At 39.0% G+C, this 17,500-nt stretch overlaps 1 protein-coding gene, 1 non-coding gene and 1 pseudogene across 2 annotated transcripts in view; 1 reads left to right on the forward strand and 2 right to left on the reverse strand.

Moving 5' to 3' along the window:
• Positions 1–2,637: 2,637 nt before the first annotated feature.
• LOC138017177 (uncharacterized) overlaps positions 2,638–17,500 on the reverse strand; it is a 51,208-nt gene continuing 36,345 nt past the window's right edge. Inside the window, exons 4-9 of the mRNA XM_068864353.1 lie at positions 11,643–11,945; positions 8,854–8,952; positions 7,816–7,910; positions 5,953–6,243; positions 4,783–4,929; positions 2,638–4,136 (exon numbers count right to left, since the gene is read on the reverse strand). Of these exons, the coding sequence (XP_068720454.1) occupies positions 3,867–4,136; positions 4,783–4,929; positions 5,953–6,243; positions 7,816–7,910; positions 8,854–8,952; positions 11,643–11,945 (1,205 nt within the window). The 3' untranslated portion in view covers positions 2,638–3,866. The remainder of the gene's footprint in view (positions 4,137–4,782; positions 4,930–5,952; positions 6,244–7,815; positions 7,911–8,853; positions 8,953–11,642; positions 11,946–17,500) is intronic.
• Positions 12,273–12,345, forward strand: Trnat-agu (transfer RNA threonine (anticodon AGU)). The gene has a single exon. It is a non-coding gene; the product is annotated as a tRNA-Thr (tRNA).
• Positions 12,620–13,372, reverse strand: LOC138016150 (uncharacterized; annotated as a pseudogene).

The raw sequence follows: 17,500 nt of genomic DNA on the forward strand, positions 1-17,500 counted from the left end.
TGAGGTTTGGATTCCTTTTAGGAAACAACAACAAACAACAACAACAAAAACAGGGCGTTAGAATTGAACATGCAGGTATTTATCTTGACCTATGATTTTCCTAAAACGATCGGGGAACGAAATTCAAAGTATGAAAAACTTTGTCTTGATGGTTGTAACACGTCGTTGGCGTCGTCTTCCGTCATTATCCGTCATTATTATCATCATCCTCAGCATCATAAATATAGTTATACCATATATTTACATACATGCGGAATTGACCACTTCCCGTAGGGGCTTTTCGAATTCAGGGCCAATGAAACACAATCATGACAAAAAAGAAACAATCAAAAAACAACTGTTAGGAATCCCAAATGACCTGTGGGAAAATAGTTGGTTATTTACAAGCGCAGCGGAAACGTTCAACCAGGGATCAGGCAAACTTCCGCGATTGTTAGATCACGCAGTGAAAACAGGTCACAACAGAAAATGGGACCATTTTCATGTTTTGGCAAATGGTCGCTCGGATTCGCATTGTAAAATAAAGGAAACTCTATTAATACGGGACCGTAAAACAGCGTCAAAACGAAAACGTGGGCAGTGAAAAACTGTGGCTTTATTAAAAACGGTCAGTGTTCACTGGATCGAGTTATCGTAAATTATTTTGTAAATCTCATTCTCTCTAGTTACCAGACTTCGTAATTTTATATATAATTCATATTTGAATTTGTTCAACCGTCACTTCTGAGGATGTATGTTGTAGCATACGAAACGTCAATCCCAGGACAAAATTCAGCGAGTGGTACAGAATGTCTTGAGCCCGGGTAATCCGGGATCTAAAGACAAACGCCATAACAAACCGGGCGCAATGCATTCTTATCAATATCATCATCAGAAATGTGATCATCAACAGAAAGTATTATCTTTCTTGGCCTTGCATGCCATTGTCGTTTTGTTGTCATTATCATCATAAGCAAGTCGATTAATGCATGTTAGTTAATAACTCATGAAGCCTTAAATACAAGTTGAACGAAATATCTTGTTTTTCCTCCAAGAGGATGGGTGACTATCGTGGGATACACCTACAGTCTTACAACTCGGCCGTAAGGATCAATGAGCGCTGCAAAAAACTGTCAGGTGATTACATTAACAAGTCGTCACATCTAAAAATTTACAAGGTTGGATTTGCTTGCGACAAACCAGCACCCACTGGTGTTCCACGTCTTCGGTACGCCTGGTCTCCAGAATTAAACACTTTCCCGAGGGCCGAGTTTGTACTAAACGGTACACTTATGGGACATCTGTCTCGAAGAAAAATATAGCAAAAGTGAATGACATCCGTTTATTATTACACTCTGCCACATGCTTTGAGAAGACTAAAAGCACACACAAACAAACACTCACGTAAAAAAAAAATCGTTAAAAGAAAACCTCAGTCTGGAACATAACTCTAAACGCCGGAAGATATATGCTTTCTCGAAGTGCAATTAACACTTCCCTGTCCACGGAAGCCGTCGACTGTCATTCAATAGAACTAACCCAATATTGATATAATTTAACAATTATATTAGCAATGCTTCCAACAACCCGAAGATGCTAAATGCAGAACTGTCTAAGAAGGCAAATACTGCCGGGTTCAAACCAGCACAAATGCAAATGCGAAAGGCAATTCTCTGGGTTAACCAACATGTTTCAAAACAGGTGAAAATGATTGCTGCGTTTCTTGCCTTAGTCTATTCTGATCTTACTCCTTACGACTAAGAAGTTCAGGCGGTGCCTTTAATTATACGGATATTCAGATTTTAGGTCATGCCAATAAACACTGTTTACTTAATTTTTGTGATGACCTCGTCGTCCTGAGGTAATACTGTGAGCTAGGAAGGAAGGAAGGAAGGAAGGAACGAAGGAAGGAAGGAATCTTTAGCGCACACATTGATATTTCAACTAATTATAGAGATAATACAAGTATATAGTACAAAATTAGGAAAACTGAAGATAGAAATAGATTTGCTTATAATGTGGGTGCACATTGGCCAAAGGAGCTGAAGCTTTCGAGTTGGCCACTGCATATTAAACATGATTACGGTGGCCAATTTACATTATCAACTCCGTTGATAAAACCCAATTTTTGTATACTACTTCCACACCGACGCAGCCCACAGTTTCTTTAGAAACTACCCCCTTCATTCCTAAGTTTTGTTTGTTTGTTTGTTTTTTTTTTCTTCTAATTTGCCAAAAGAACAAAAAAAGAAAGAAAGAAAGAGCAACAAATTAAATTAAATTAAATAAAAAAATAAACGATTAAAGAGGCATAGGATACATGTAACTTAAATAAATATATTTAAAGAATAATTATGTTTATTTCATCAAACGACGCGAATTAATTAAGGAATTAGAACTCTGACAACTCTTAAATCCCTACGGCATCAATGAACGCTTCTTCTCACTCAATTAATTTACTCGTGTATTCATGTCGCCATATTTCCACCAATGACAAAACTCCGACATCCCTCATGAGGTATTTTCCAAATGACTGTCTAAAGTAATTACGCCATTGCAATTGCTACGCTTAGTGATTGGTTTAAAAATCTCGCCCCAGTTTTCTCAACCAATGAGAAGAAAAACCAAATCCAAGAGCGTCGACTTGCACGTGCGACTCTTCCCGCGCTTTGAGGCAGGTACATGAAATTGCTACAAATTTGGATTAGGGTTAGGGTTATTCGCACCTGCTCTGTTTGGTCGAAGTAACTAGTTACCGATTTAATTAGTATTTGTTTTACGACAGTCAATTGAAAATCGGTCTATAAACCACTATGAACACACAATCCCTTATTGAACTCTGACGAGGGGCTAAGGCTTAAAACGTTGACTCAATTTACAAATATTTCTTCAGTTGTTATATGCGCCCCTTTAGATCCATTTCAACAGGTAGTCATCAAATAATGGCATCAATGAGAATGTGAAAAAAGGGGGCGTGCATAAATTAGAAAGCATTTGGGTAACTTTGAATACAAACCTAGCTCCACGTGCAACAACACGGGAAAAAGAGCGGAAAAAGTAAAGAGATGGGGAGTGCAAAACAATGGACAAGTTTAAACGTAACCCTTAGAGGAACGTGAAACAACACGCGCAAATGTTGGCAGGGAAAATATATAAGGGTATGAGCGCGCGCCTGTGTAACAATTGTGTGGCGCATAATTCAGCTTCAAAACGTAATTAGGATAGTACAAGCACTCTCATTGGTCAACAGCTGTGTTTAGATGAGAGTATGCAAACGCGTGGCCGGCTATGACAACACATGAAATTTGATTGCTTATAAGTTGTCAGACGCGCGTTTTGATTGGCTGGTAGGCCAATATAAGCGTGTATCAAGAAAATTTGTTTCAATCAAGAAGTAAAAGAAAACAGCATTTTCCTTCACTTGTCGAACCTTTTTTTGAGAAATATTTTATGCATGAAAACTGTGTCTACATACCCTCATCTAAACACTCGAGGAGTTGGGAGAAACTCACTGCGTCTTGGGTTTGCCAACTCCCATTCGTGTTCATAACAGGCTACATAAACACAGAATAAAGTCCACTATTGCTTATCTGTAACTAGTTAAATGAAACAAAAATTCGTCAGTGCTTCACTTCCAAGGCGACGCAGCCCCACAGTTTCCCTAAGAACCAGCCACAACATAACTCTGTGATTTTTTTTTTCTTTCCTGTTCCAGCACTGAGTAACAGTGATTTGTAATTTAAAAGCTTGCTGCAATATTTCAATCTTACGGTTTTGTTCGAATGAAGCTTTTGAAAACGATATACTCAGTTTGCTTATTTGTGACATTTTTTCAGTGGATGATTGTTAAAGAAGATAGTATCAGGGTATAATGATCGTACCTGTAATTACCATACCTGTTTATTCTCCAATACGATGTTGATAGGTTCGTTTAAAACGTTTCGGGGATTAGGTGAAACAGTGGATGAAACAATGCTTGTATTAGCTGTGAGAACGCCACCAGGGTCATCATCAGGTTCTGTAGATAGCCTCAAAACTTCATTTAACGTTTGGTAAATCAGGGATACAACGAGGAAGTCTTCAGATGAGCTGAATGCTTGAGGAGGTAAATATATGGAGCTTTTCATGAAGACGACTTTCATGCCTTCGACTCGAATCTGTAGCGAAAAAAGTTGTACCAATCATGTAAGTGACGAGCCTTGAAGGGGCTATGTCATGAAAAAAAAAAAAAAAATTCATAACACCCGAAATGCCAAAAAGGTAGGATAAAGCATTGCAATAACCATGCACTAAAAACCGTTAAAGAGCATAAAAGAAATAAAGAAAAACGAAGGAGAGGCATGGATGGACACAAATGGACAAGATTGAAACGGATTGCATTTGAGAATTCTTGAAAAAAGTCGGCCCGACGTTTATCAAATTTATGGCAAATCGCCTTGATAAGATCGTTTTTCTTCAAAATCATCTAGTTTGTGATGCAACGATACTTTTATCAGTAAAGGAATTCCACATTACCATTACCGAGTTTTGAACTCGGGGTTAACGAAAGATTTCCCCTAAACACCCTAAAATAACGTGATATAGCCCATTTCAGATCTGCGACTGACATATCGTATCGTGATGTGACGTCAGCCGCCTACATCTTTTTTTTCGATTTTTTGACAGGGACGAATGCTGCAATGACCTTTATTTTAAGGGTGGTTCGTGTTATGCCTGGTATTTGCGCTCGACAAATGAGGAGAAATAATTTGAATGAAAAGCCGTGAAATTACAGGGTATGTGAAAAATTGTTTTCTGCCTCACCTGACTATTTTGTCGAATGCTGTTAATCCTCATCAAAAAGTTGTCTGTTTCAACTTGCAGCTGTGCTGATTTGTCAAATGTTGCTGCAATTCCCAGACCGTAATCATCTATTGTCTCCACTAAAATTGTGCTTCTTCCTTTTCCTGCCTGGAAATGAACAAGAAAAAGAGAAAACTCTAAAAATCTGGCTTAATCGTTTTAGAAATGAAAACATTTCTCTACACAACCTTATCTCTCAAGGTTGGTGGTACAGGTTTTCTTAACGCCAAGAGTGAAGGGTTCGTCTTTTAGTCTGGCTACTGTGGACGTCAGGTTCGTTGCTATAAATTCGTGTATCAATCTCATTTCTTTGCTCTTTGTCACGAATTTTCTAATAACCAGTACTAGACTGGGATACTAAGAAGTCTGTGAAATGTTTGTGACGAAGCATGTAGGTAAGACAAATACCTTTTAGTTTCCTTGAACCTTTCGTGCGGCAACCTATGTCTACCTCTTTTTCAAGGGAAATCGATATCAGGGTATTGCGAGAATCGGAAACGCTATCAAGTAATGACTTTTGAATTGAAAATGGGCGAAATTGAAAGGCGGGTTAAAGGCTACCTGGTGTCTGTGGTTATTCAGAGAACTGCTTTTGCCAAAATCGTACGCTCAACCTTCAAATTCCTTTTCCTTGAACGATGGGCGTCAAGCATCAGAGATCCTTTTGGTTACAACGGGTCTCGGGTTAGCTTTAGGACTAACACCGAACAAAAAACAAAAATTCAAGGGATTTAAAACGCGTTTTAGCAGAACCTTACATCAGTTAGTCAAACCGTCCGCTTTGGTCACGCAAGCGAACGAAGGGAGGAATGGTGATAGTTCGAGATGTCACCAATTTCCCTTCGGCTCGCTTGCGTGACCGAAGCGTGCGGTTCGGCTCATTCAGAAGAAACTGCGTGCAGTCTAATTGTAATGTTGTAGAAAGTTTTCTGATATCTGTTTCTTTTGGCATAGCATCACTGTGCAGGCACCAGACTCCAAAGCCCAAGAAAAAAGAGAGAATCAAGGGAGGGAGGGGGAATAGCCTGGACTTATTGGGGAGAGGGGGACGGGGTGTTAGCTTGGACCCACTCCAATTTTTTTTTCTGTATTTAAACTTGGAACAGCTTTATTAATGAAGAGGAATAATACCTCACTTACAACATAACTTTCTGTCCACGTTTGGCTGTTCTTCTTCTCCAACAAATGACTGGCTGCTTGAGCAAACCTTTTAAAGTTCTCTTCTGAACTCACGTTTCCATGGATACGATTGTATTTTGCAATTTTGGAAAGTATATCCACTGACATAATTAAGTCTCCTCCAAAGATCCTTTGTAGCCTTGAAGAATTGTTTGCTGTTTTTAGCCTCAAAGCGTCCTCAAGATCCGACAGAATAGTATGGACATTGTTCCCCGGCGAACCACCATTTAAAATTGCATCCATCTAAATGAAACGTAAATAATTATTTCTTTGGTGAAAGGAGAATAATTGACAGTGGTACTCAATGTTGTGAAGTTAATCCAGGGATTGGTTATGAAACCCTGGGAATTTCAAAAGCAGGAACAATACAGTCGCAATTAGATGTTGAACCTACCGTGACCCTGCGCAATCTTTTGTTTTTGGTTCGCAAGTTAATTTCGAATAAATTAGTCAAAGCTTTTGATTGGTTATCCTGCCGAAAAAAGCGTGTTTTTGTCGGGTTTTGTGCAGGGTCAAGGCCAAAAAACCGAACAAAAACATGAAACAAAAATACTTGTCGAGTTTCATAACCAGCCTACATCTATTAACTATGATGTTGTGAATCGAAAATGCAATAGCTAGCTAGCAAACGTTTGATATAGCCGATAAATATTCCAAATGGAAGGTTTTTAGTGCAATTATCGATTCCATTTGTGCTGACTTCTTTCTTCTTAAGAATTGCTTGTGGATGTGTGTCTGACTGATATGAAATTATTTCGTCTAAGAGAAGCGAAACGCCTAAGGCCATCCCCCCTTTTTTTTCTGTTTACCGTCGAATGCGTTTCCTAATATTGGGTCGGTCGGTCGGATTGAAAAAAAAAACCCTAAAAAAAAAATCATAAGCATTCTCGGAATCGGAGGCCTGGTACCCCGGCATCATAGCCGTGGAAACAACAAGACGTGAACCCAAAATCAATATGGCGGAAAAGTTGGCGGATGTTGTGGCAAAATTAAGACATCGTGGGAAAAAGGATCAACCACCGAAACTCCTGTGCGACATAAAAATGGCTTAAAAACGTCGTTAACTATTTTATTTTATTTTTTTTTGAAAAGTGCCTAAAATTTGGGTAGGGTCGGACGACGCTAAACGGAAAAAAAAAGAGGATGGCCTAATCATCTGTCCAGGTTACTGCCAATCAGACGTTGGTTCGTTAGAAATTAAAATGTGCCTGACAAATTTGTAACACATGTTTACGTTTGGTCGCCTGGACGTTTGTTGCAATGGCGAGCGTCAGAGTAATAGTACCGTCTAAACTAACTCTTGAATTTCATGACAGGTTTTTTCATCATAGAAAAATCAAGGACCACGTTACAAAATGTGAAAGAGAAGAATTGTAGAGCTATGATGTAACAGCAATGAACTTCATTCCCTTTATACTTTATTGCAGGCAAACAAAGAGCCAAGAATCGTCGATTTGATCACCATAATCTTTGTTGTTTCCCCATATCGGGGTGAAATGATAAAATCCAGGGACGGATCCAGATTTTCCAGAAAGAGGGGACCCAAGAAATTGCGGCGAAAGCGCACCGTCAAGGTCATTGAAATGATACGTTCACAGCAGGGGTATGAGGTGGCTGTGAGCTGATAACCGTGAAGTGGCTGGCTAACGGTAAAACGAAGGAGAAAGAAAAATAAAATGAACATTGTCATTAAAGCCACTGGTAATAAGATTAATTAATAATTAAACACGTAAAATAATTCTAATACTAATAATAACAGCAACTTTATTCATTCAATTCAATGAAATTAGGTACTGATTTAGACCAATTCCATACCGCGTCATTCAAGCCGATTAGTTTAGCAGAACGGCATCCCGTGAAGTTTGACGGGTTCCACTTTCCTCCCTCAGAACAATATCGCGACGCCGTACCTTCGAATAAATTACAGGAATCCATTGTGGCTGTTGTCTGGCAGAACATTTGTGCTCAAGGATGGGGCCGAAAACATTTTCTTCGAAATAAATTATATAGCTGCTGCCAATTACATCGTATCCCGGGCATGTACAAAACACAGGTCTCAGGTCACAAGTGTCGTTCGCAGTTCTCTGTTTTACCAATACAGAAACAAACTTAAACATTCATTAAAGCCAACCTTAGGCCTAAAAACTCTTGTTTAGGTCTAGTGAGGCTTAAGGTTAGCTTTAATTAATTTTTAGGTTTGTTTCTGTATTGGTAAAACAGAGACCTGTGAAGTATATTAATTAAGCAAGAGGTGCCAATCACCGCAATTGTGAGCACTTTACGACCACAAAGGCTGAGCCAAAACGGCTGCTGTTTTCTGCAATACTGAAGCTGTGCTCGGACCTAGTCTCACAAGGGGTGGTTCTGGAGTGAGTGGGTTAACCCTATCCCTCCCAAAGGTGATAATAATAGATGTCACTCTATTTTTAATGCCACACGATTTTACCGCTAGTTAGTGGGACCGGCCCCCCGGGCGAAAAGGTCAGCAACACTCAAAACTACGTTCCTTTCCTAAGGGTGATTGCCTCGCCTTTCTTGTTATTGGAAACTACGCCCTAATGAATCAATTTGGAAGTGATACATGCCAGTGTGCAGAACAAGGTGAGGCCCACAAAGACGAGACCATCATTTATCGTCCTTGCTGAGGCTGAAATTAATATCAGCTGTCACCATAATTTACATACGTTTTTTTTTTCATTTTTTGAGCCATTATTGAGACAACCCTTTCAGGACATTTCGCAATTTCGTCTTTCGCCTTAAACTTTGCATACCGCATACAGCCAAAAAGCAGAAACGCGTTAATTTTGTTAATTATGTTATCTTGATCAATAGTCTTTCGGCGATTCAACTCACCTATGCCTTCCTGTGGACATGGTTTGAGGTCTGTTCCTCCACTAGAAGTATTCGACCACAAAACTCCTTCTGAATTTTCTTCCAGACACAAAGGAGCATCTAGAGACAGACAAGATAAAAGTCAATGTTGTAAGTAAGGAAGAGCGGTAAGATAGTTTATTTGCAAACCTCAGCTTGTGTAGTTCAGAGGCCTTTATTTTTCATTGTGTTCAGTAGATCCAACCTTTGAAATTTTTAGACTTTTTATTGCGTATAAACGGTACATTCACTCGCTCAGTCTTGTTTAGTTTAGAGAATAGACCAAAATGCCTCGACTTTAATAGGCTTACGGTAGTTTACGGTATTCAGCGAAACGAAACAAACCCAATATGTCCAGTCTAAAAAGCCGGCAAGTATCAAGGGGGGCAGATATTTCTCAGGTTTCTAGCTACGCGTTTACGAAAGCCCCCTTGTTCTGCTTCATGCCAATTTAGCCACCTAATTGATAATCGACGAAAGAGTGACCTCACATTTCGTCCATTTACCGATAGGCCATTCCCTAGTTAGTTTGTGCCTCCTCTTCAAAGTGAGTCAAAGTGCGAAGTTTTAGACTCGCTTTTTTTATTGTCCAGAGAAACAAGGCCGCTGTCGTGAACGGCATAGCTAAAAACCGCAAAAAGATCAGTCCCTCTTATAATACAGCGATACCTGCTTTATTTGAAAGGACATATTTTTTAATCAGGCTCTAGTTTCCTTTCGTTTCGCTGAATACGGTAAGCCCTCAACTTATCAAATGCTTTAGGAATTGTCAGAATAAAACAGCTCTAATGGCAGTTCCTCTGTCCAGTGCCAAATAAACTTGATGAAAATGAACTGCATCGAGAGGAAACCCTGATCGCACCTTTTTAACTCATGCAACAATCTGAAAAATGTCATGGATCAGTATAGCACTATTATGAACGGCTCAATTCCTCAAATATCCATATCTCTTAAATTCATCTTCGTTAAAAATGTTATTTACAGCCCAAAACCCAACCCCATCGCCAGTTGTAAAATACCAGAAAAACACACCCAACACCCGATGGACACGGGTGGACCAAAAACATGAACTTTAATGTTAAAGTGCTGCAATGATCAAAAAATCAATTCTTCTTTTTTTCTGGCTTTTAAACTATGTGAACTGAACACTAAGTGACCCTCGTTTTAAACCTTGATTTAAAAATGACACCTGTTTATTTATTTAGTGGACTTTTTCTATTTAGTGGTCTGCCATAGAGTGACATCACAAATATTAAAATCTTCAGAAAGTACATGATGAAGAATGCTCACTTGCCAAAAAAAATCAGCACGTATTGCAATTTGGGGGTGAAATATTGGCCGCAATAATTTTTTTTGGTTCTAAACCACCCTAGAGAGCTGGATCGAGGAGAAAATTACTTCACCAGTTTAAGAATACAACGCATTTGTACGTGTCTTGGTTAATATGCAGCACTGGAGTTTCGGCCTTATAGTCTTTTACTAGGGTTTTGGAGAAATAATAAGCTGCATTTACATGCCGAAGTTTTAATTATGCTTGTGAGTAAATGACGTCGAGTTTTCCTAGACCCATCCCTCTGAGGTCCAATCGGTCAAATTTGAAGGTGAGCAATGGGCTGGACGGCGGGAAATTCAAAACTTACACTAAGAGTAAACAGCCTTTGGATACAAATCAAGGCTAAAAATTTTGCCAGTCTGGCCTCGGTCGTTCAGAAGGTGGTTATTAATGCAATCCACTGGATAAATCACTATCCAGCGGATAAACACTAGCAAAACCAATTGAGTTATCCAGTGGATAGTTAACAACTATTCACCAAAGTGGAGGTGGCTAGCGGTACATATCCAACGCTAGCCACCGACACTGAAGTGAATAGTTGTTTTAGTATATACTAAAGCAGTGAGATAATATATATACAGCACAAAAAATTAATTTCGATGCTTTCTTCACTTGTCACGGATGCAAATCGGAACGCCATTTTTTCCCGAGTTGCTCGAAGGTAAATAGCGCAGGATATTCGGAGTTTGACGAGCCAAAACACCCGCGTTCAACGCTATCCACTGTTTTAGTATATACTAATGTGATTTATCCAGTGGATATACCGCTATCCAGCTTTCGAACAACTGGTGCCAAGTGTTTAGCAAACAAAGTTTCAAAATCTGATGGAAAAAAGGAAGTGACTAGCACTTTAACATGGTTGACCTTCCTTTTACACCAATTAAATCAGGTAAAACTACACGAAACATCCTATAATTACTTGAGAGTTTGCTAAGCACTCAAGAAGCTAGAGTGGCTCTCGGTTATCGCCTCGAATGACTCTTACGCTTCTCTCGTGCATAGCAACCTCCCGCGTGCAACATAACTCAATAGTGCACACTGAGCCGTTTTTGTCATACTCTCTAAGAAGTTAAAAAATTTAGGGAGCTTTCCAACACGATAGGTCAAATAATTTTCAAAATCTGAAATTTAGAAGGCCTTTTTGTGGACGTGGCGTGTTGCCATGTTAACCAATATGACGTTATAAGTGCCCTTAAAGTATTATCCAACAATAGAGTTGCAAAGTTATCTATAGTTTGCCCACACTATGAAATATCCTTCTTTGGTATCCTTCATCGTTTGACAAACACTATTGCAACGAAAAACCCTTTCGAGCTTTTAGTTAGCACAAAAAGGTTGAGCGTTCAATATAAAAGAAATAATTTATTTAGCAAAGTACACCCTTGAATATTTCATGTTTCCATTATTGACCTTATCGGGTACCAAATGGTAAACTTACATCTTATGACAACAAAATCAGACACCATGTGTAAGAATACTCCTTGCAGCAACAATTCAAGAATGCATGAGTAATTTCCTCCATCTTTAACCACCAACGGTTGAAGGGTATCTTCTGGTACGTTCGGAAGGGGGCATCGCACAGTTTGGACCCGGAGGCCATCTTTAAACCATGAAATTCTCTCGAGCTTCAACCAACTTAAGTCCTTTACTCTGGTTACATTGCAAGTAAGCATGATTTCTTCGCCCTTTTTAAGAACGTCAAACCTGGGTAAAGAAACTAGTACTATAGGGATTTCATTGCCTGAAAAAAAAAACACAGTAACAAAATTATGAACAGTTATGAACACTTTTTTTTGCATTGCGTAGAGAAGCCTGAAAAGAAATAGAGCGTCGCACCGGTATCGCGAGGTCACGGGTTCAAACCCCGTTGGAGTCCTAAATTTTAAGGTAAAGCTTATACAGCCACTCCAAATGTCCTACACATGTGATGCATCTAAGCCATGCCAGAGTGCTCAAACTAGCCATCACTTGTTGATCCAGCGTTATCACATAGAAAAACTGGCCCTTAGGGAGTCCCACGGAAATGCCACACATTAAATGATTAATCAGCCATGTTGCCAGCATGGTTGTCCTGATAGTGTAGTGGTCATCACACCCGACTAGTGATCAGGGGGACGTGGGTTCAAATCCCGCTCAGGGCAATTACAGTTTTCCCCAGAAGTTGTCCAGTGTTGAGTTTCCTGTAACTTTCTCTCAATTTCTCCTCAACTTGGACTGTGAATCCATTTGCGATCCTCCTGGGGGTGATACGTTGTTGGCTCAAGGGATATATATATATATATATATATTTATTTATATAGCTTTATTAAAAACTGGATCATGGGATAATGCAATTCGAGAGTATTAATCGGTTAACACAATGCGTGTTGCTTAATTAGATGTTGAGTAGGATGTTTTGTAAAAAAAATAGCATTTCTAATAGGTTAAGAGTTTTACAACCTTAATAACGCATTTTTGAAACAATTTATGTACCCAAGACTTTATAAAAGGCTCTCGTGTAAAAACTTTGTTTAGTTCATACGGCTGAATGGAGTTTAAAGTTTTTTGCCAGAAAATCTCTCTTTCTCGAAAGACTTCTTTCTTTTTGTCTGTGTTTAAATTGTTCTTTTTTATTTTTTCTATGATGGTAATGTTAAAATTATTGTCAAAGTCGTGAGTTCGTGTGTTATGTCAAAAGTGTTGATTGAGTTCGCAGCTACTCACTCCCTTTTTAATATGGTTTCTGCCATTGTTTAACCGTAGGTTAAATACTTTTTCACTTTTGCCAATGTATTGAAGTTTGCAAATGTTGCACTTGGTTATATAAATGATCTATGGCACATGGCAGTCCACTGCATGGTGAAGGTTGTGGTCTGGTTGATCTTTTTGCACCAAGTACACTTCGTTCTTTCACATGCTCTACATCCCTTTGATATCAGATTTCGAGGTTCTTGAACGCACAAGTCTGTCTCGAAGACTTTTCGGCCGTCCGTAGGCGACTAAAGGTGGTTTGTTGAATATGAGCGATAGCCTTTCTCTTGATTGGAGAAAGTTCCAATTTTGTTTAGCAATTTCTGCAATAAGTGTAGTGTGGGGGTTGAATGTAGCGACCAGAGGAATTCGGTCTGTTGGTTAACGTTCTTTGTTCTGCAAACATTTCTCTTGAGTCAATCTAAGCACTTTCTGCATTTCGTGGATAACTTTGTATTGTGCATAACCACAAGCTACAAAGAAATCCGAATATTCCATGATTCGTTTCTTCAATGTATCTGTTGAAGAGCATATTCGCCTCAACCTCAAGGCTTGACTGTATGGGATGCTCCGTTTCAGATGAGGCGGATGTGCTGATGTCCAATGGAGGTATGGATGTGTATCAGTTGGTTTCTGATAAACACCTGTGCTGATGTTGCCTTGATTGTCCTTTAGGGTGGTAGTATCAAGGAAATTCACTGAATGTGCAGGGATTTCATGTGTAAACTTGATTGAGGGTACTCACATAGTTAAAGTAATTTATGAAATTAATCAAAGAGTCTTGATCACTTTTTTAGATAAGAAATATATCAAAATACAATAAAAAACGTTCCCTGGCTAAAAATTTGAAAAGGAATATAAGCTTTCGGCTGTCGATCTACAGTCTTCCATGGATAAAACATTGAATGTAAATTAGTGAAATATATAAAGAAAAGGCGAGATAAAAGTAATAAAAATAACAAAGTAAAAGTATGAAAAACGGTGGCTATTGTTTAAAAAGAATGCTATACTGATTAGGAATCGGCTTAGAGTTATTGTCAGCATGTTTGGTAGCAGAGGTATGCCAGACCTCTAGAGTTTTTCTAATACAAAAGGAGCCTTTGTCGATAACTCGAGAATGATTGAAATCAATGCGATGACCGAAAGACAACGCATGTTTCGCAATGTTTGATCCATTAGCACATGTTTTTACATTCTTAACGTGTTTTCATGCGGGTTTCAAAGCAACGGCCAGTTTAACCTATATAACACCAATTCACAATCGGCAAAGGGTATTTTATAAACAATTTTGGGTTGGTGTTCACTAGGTGTCTGAATTTAGGAGAAAGGAATTTTTGTTGAAAAGTCTTAAGGGGCTTATTTACAACTCGAATATCGTGCCTTCGAAGAATTCTTGTTAGGGGTTGCCTAACACCATTGATGAAAGGAAGGACAGCAAAACCGTTAGGCTTCTCTTGAGGCGCAAACCATTTAAAAAACATACCAACCAATTCTTCAGGTGAAGGGATGGCATGTGTGGGTGGTTTGAAAATTTTCCGCTTCAAGATATTGGAAATAACAAAGGAGGGATAGTTGTTGGCTCGTAGATCAAAGATTGATTTCGGTATTTTTCCATTGTGGTGTAATTGGGAGTTTAATTGCGCGGTGTAGGAGGGTCTCGGCTGTGCTGATCTTGTGGCGTTTGTCGTGGTGAAAAGAAAAGTCTAAATATTTGTCCGTGAGTTGCTTTGCGGTAAACATCAATAGTGATCGCGTTATCCTTGCGAGAAACCAAAGTATCCAAGAAGGCGATCTTTTGGTCAGATTTCTCCTCAATAGTGAATGAGATGTGTGGATCGATGGAATTAAGTGTTGTTTGAAAAAGGTTAGCATCTTTTTTGGTGATACAGAAGCTATCATCCACGTAGCGTTTCCGTACTTTATAGGTTGTACTTTAGACGTGTTGATGGCCATTTCTTCGATCGCTTCCATGCACAAGTTCGCCACCACAGGGCTGACGGGGCTACCCATCGTGCAACCACGGATCGGTTTATATATCTTATCATCATAAATAAAGTAATTGTTAGATAAGATGAATTTCAACAGTGAAATGATTTCATTACTGTCTAAGCTCGTGTGTGAAGAAAGTGAGTCGTCCTTACGTAGTTTTTTTTTTTTTTAATGTAATCACAGGCTTTGTCTACAGGAATGGCTGTAAATAGTGATACAACATCGAAGGATAGCATAACTTCGTCATCCTGGATGTCAACATTGGAGATTTCTTCAGCAAACTTGGCAGAGTTAGGAACAGAGAAACCATTACTGTTTTGTAAAGGTGACAAGATGTCGGTAAGGAACTTAGAAGTATTGTAGAGAGCTGAGCCAATGGATGAAACAATGGGTCTAACAGGGTTTTCTTGTTTGTGGTGTTTGGTTGATCCACGAATGACTGGTGGCGTGACATCAGTGAAGTGAAGTTTGCGGTAAGTGGAATCACTGATGTTATATTGATTCTCCAGGACGAGAAGCCTTTTATTGAGTTCACGTTCAATCTTCTTGAAGGGGGATTTGAGGACTAGTTCATAGGTGTTACGGTCGCTAAGTAGAGAGTCAATTTTGCTGTCGTAATCACATATATCCAGGACAACAAAACAGTTTCCTTTATCAGCTTTCATTAAAATCCTGGTATAAAGCGTACCCAGATTATGAAATGGCTGGCCCACTCTGTTGGTATACAAACGTTTCTTCAAGTCTTCCCATGTATACGTCGTTTGCAAAGTTGGGTGCGACTCTGGTTCCCGTAGCTATTCCTTTGATTTGAATGTAATGTTCATTACCAAAGGTGAAATTGTTGAGTTTGAGAACCTTCTCGAGGAGACATGATAATGTTTTCGATGATGGCTTATTTTGGTTTGTTTCGCCTAGTTCTTCCTCCACAATAGCGAGTGTGTCTCTTTGTCGTCTTTGAGTCTATATTCGTGTATAGGCTTGATACGTCTAGTGTTGCTAAATAACACTTTTAGGGTAACTTGCCCCAAGCCCGTATTCGTTTAATGAAGTGTGTGGTGTCTTGTATGTATGACAGTAGCTTTTCCGCTATAGGTCTCAAAAACTCGTCCACATACGCTGATAACTTCTCCGTGTAGCTGTTTACGGAGGAAACTACTCAGTGGTCTACTTGGATTGTTAACTTTGTGTATTTTGGAGAGCATATAGAGCATAGGAGTTCTTGATTGTGCTGGCCTTAAGAGTTTAGCTATTTCTTCTTCTAATTCTCCGTCATCTATAAGTGGATCTACGCATTGGTTTATGAGCTGTTCGTGTTCAGGAGTAAAATCACTCTCTCTACTCTCATGTAATATAATTCATTGTCTAGTTGGCGTTTAGCTTCCTTTACGTAGTCCTTTGCATTCATGATGACCGTAGCTCCGCCTTTGTCTGCGGGCTTGATGATTATGACCGTGTTATTGCTTAGTCTATTCAAAGCTGCTCTCTCACGTTTGGTTAGGTTATTACGTTGAAATCGTAGGTTGTGCAAAGTCTCATCAGTGATTTCTTGCCTTAATCTGTCAATATATGTATTAAGGTATGGTTCCCTTGACGATCTAGTATATATCTTGCGCTCCTTTTGGTTCAATTTTTGAAGTATGGGATAGTTGGTATCCAGGGCCGTCTATTAGTTCTTCTAAAGTATGTTCTCAGGAGTGTTATATTCTTTAAGGGTTAGTCTGCGGGCAAAGGCATAAATGTCCTTATTGACGTCATATTTTCCTGGTGGCGGTGGTGTTGGGCAAAAATTAAGTCTCTTACGTAGAAGGTCTGTTTCCGACTGCGTATGTTGAATGTCAGATAAGTTTACTGTTCGCCTGTTTAAGATCTTCTCTGTCTGTGTGGAATTATCACGTTCCTATCTCCGTTATATCTATATATCGATCCGATCCGAATATATGAACAAAAACTAGTTCACTTTCTCTTACTAGACGAAGCTCCAATATTGTCGAGCACTCTTGAGGAAAAATCGGGTGACATATCCAGTGTGTGTATTTTTAATTAGAGCTAACTGTTTCTTATCTCACGTATTGTCCACTTAATGTATTCCAACCGCACATATTACATTACATATTATTGTGATTTTTTATAAATTTTTTTATAAATTTTTTTGTAATTTTAAACATTTTACACCTTTTGGTTCATGGTTTTGTATAAATAGCGCAAGTTCAGTTGTACCAGGTATTTTTAGTTTTTACTTTTTAGCGTGTACTGAAGAAGCCCGAAGGGCGAAACGCTTACACGAGATTATAATATACCAGACCTGTGAGAAGTTCGCCGGCGACTCATTTTTTCATTCTTCCTATTAACTTATCTGAGTCAAGACGTTTTGTATCCTTTTGGATCCTCCTCGCAAGTGGCATCACCGTTGGATACTCAATCTTTATCATTCTACTTACTAGTCTAAACAAACGAAATGAGCTGTCATCGTGTTGTAGACATGTTAGGAAATTCATGTTAAAAAATGTAATGATGTAATGACGTGTATTTCAAATTTCTGTGATTGTAAACGTTATTTATGGCAGTTGCCTGATGATT

This window comes from Montipora capricornis, chromosome 9, assembly GCF_036669925.1.
Source record: "Montipora capricornis isolate CH-2021 chromosome 9, ASM3666992v2, whole genome shotgun sequence".
Lineage (NCBI taxonomy): Eukaryota > Metazoa > Cnidaria > Anthozoa > Scleractinia > Acroporidae > Montipora > Montipora capricornis.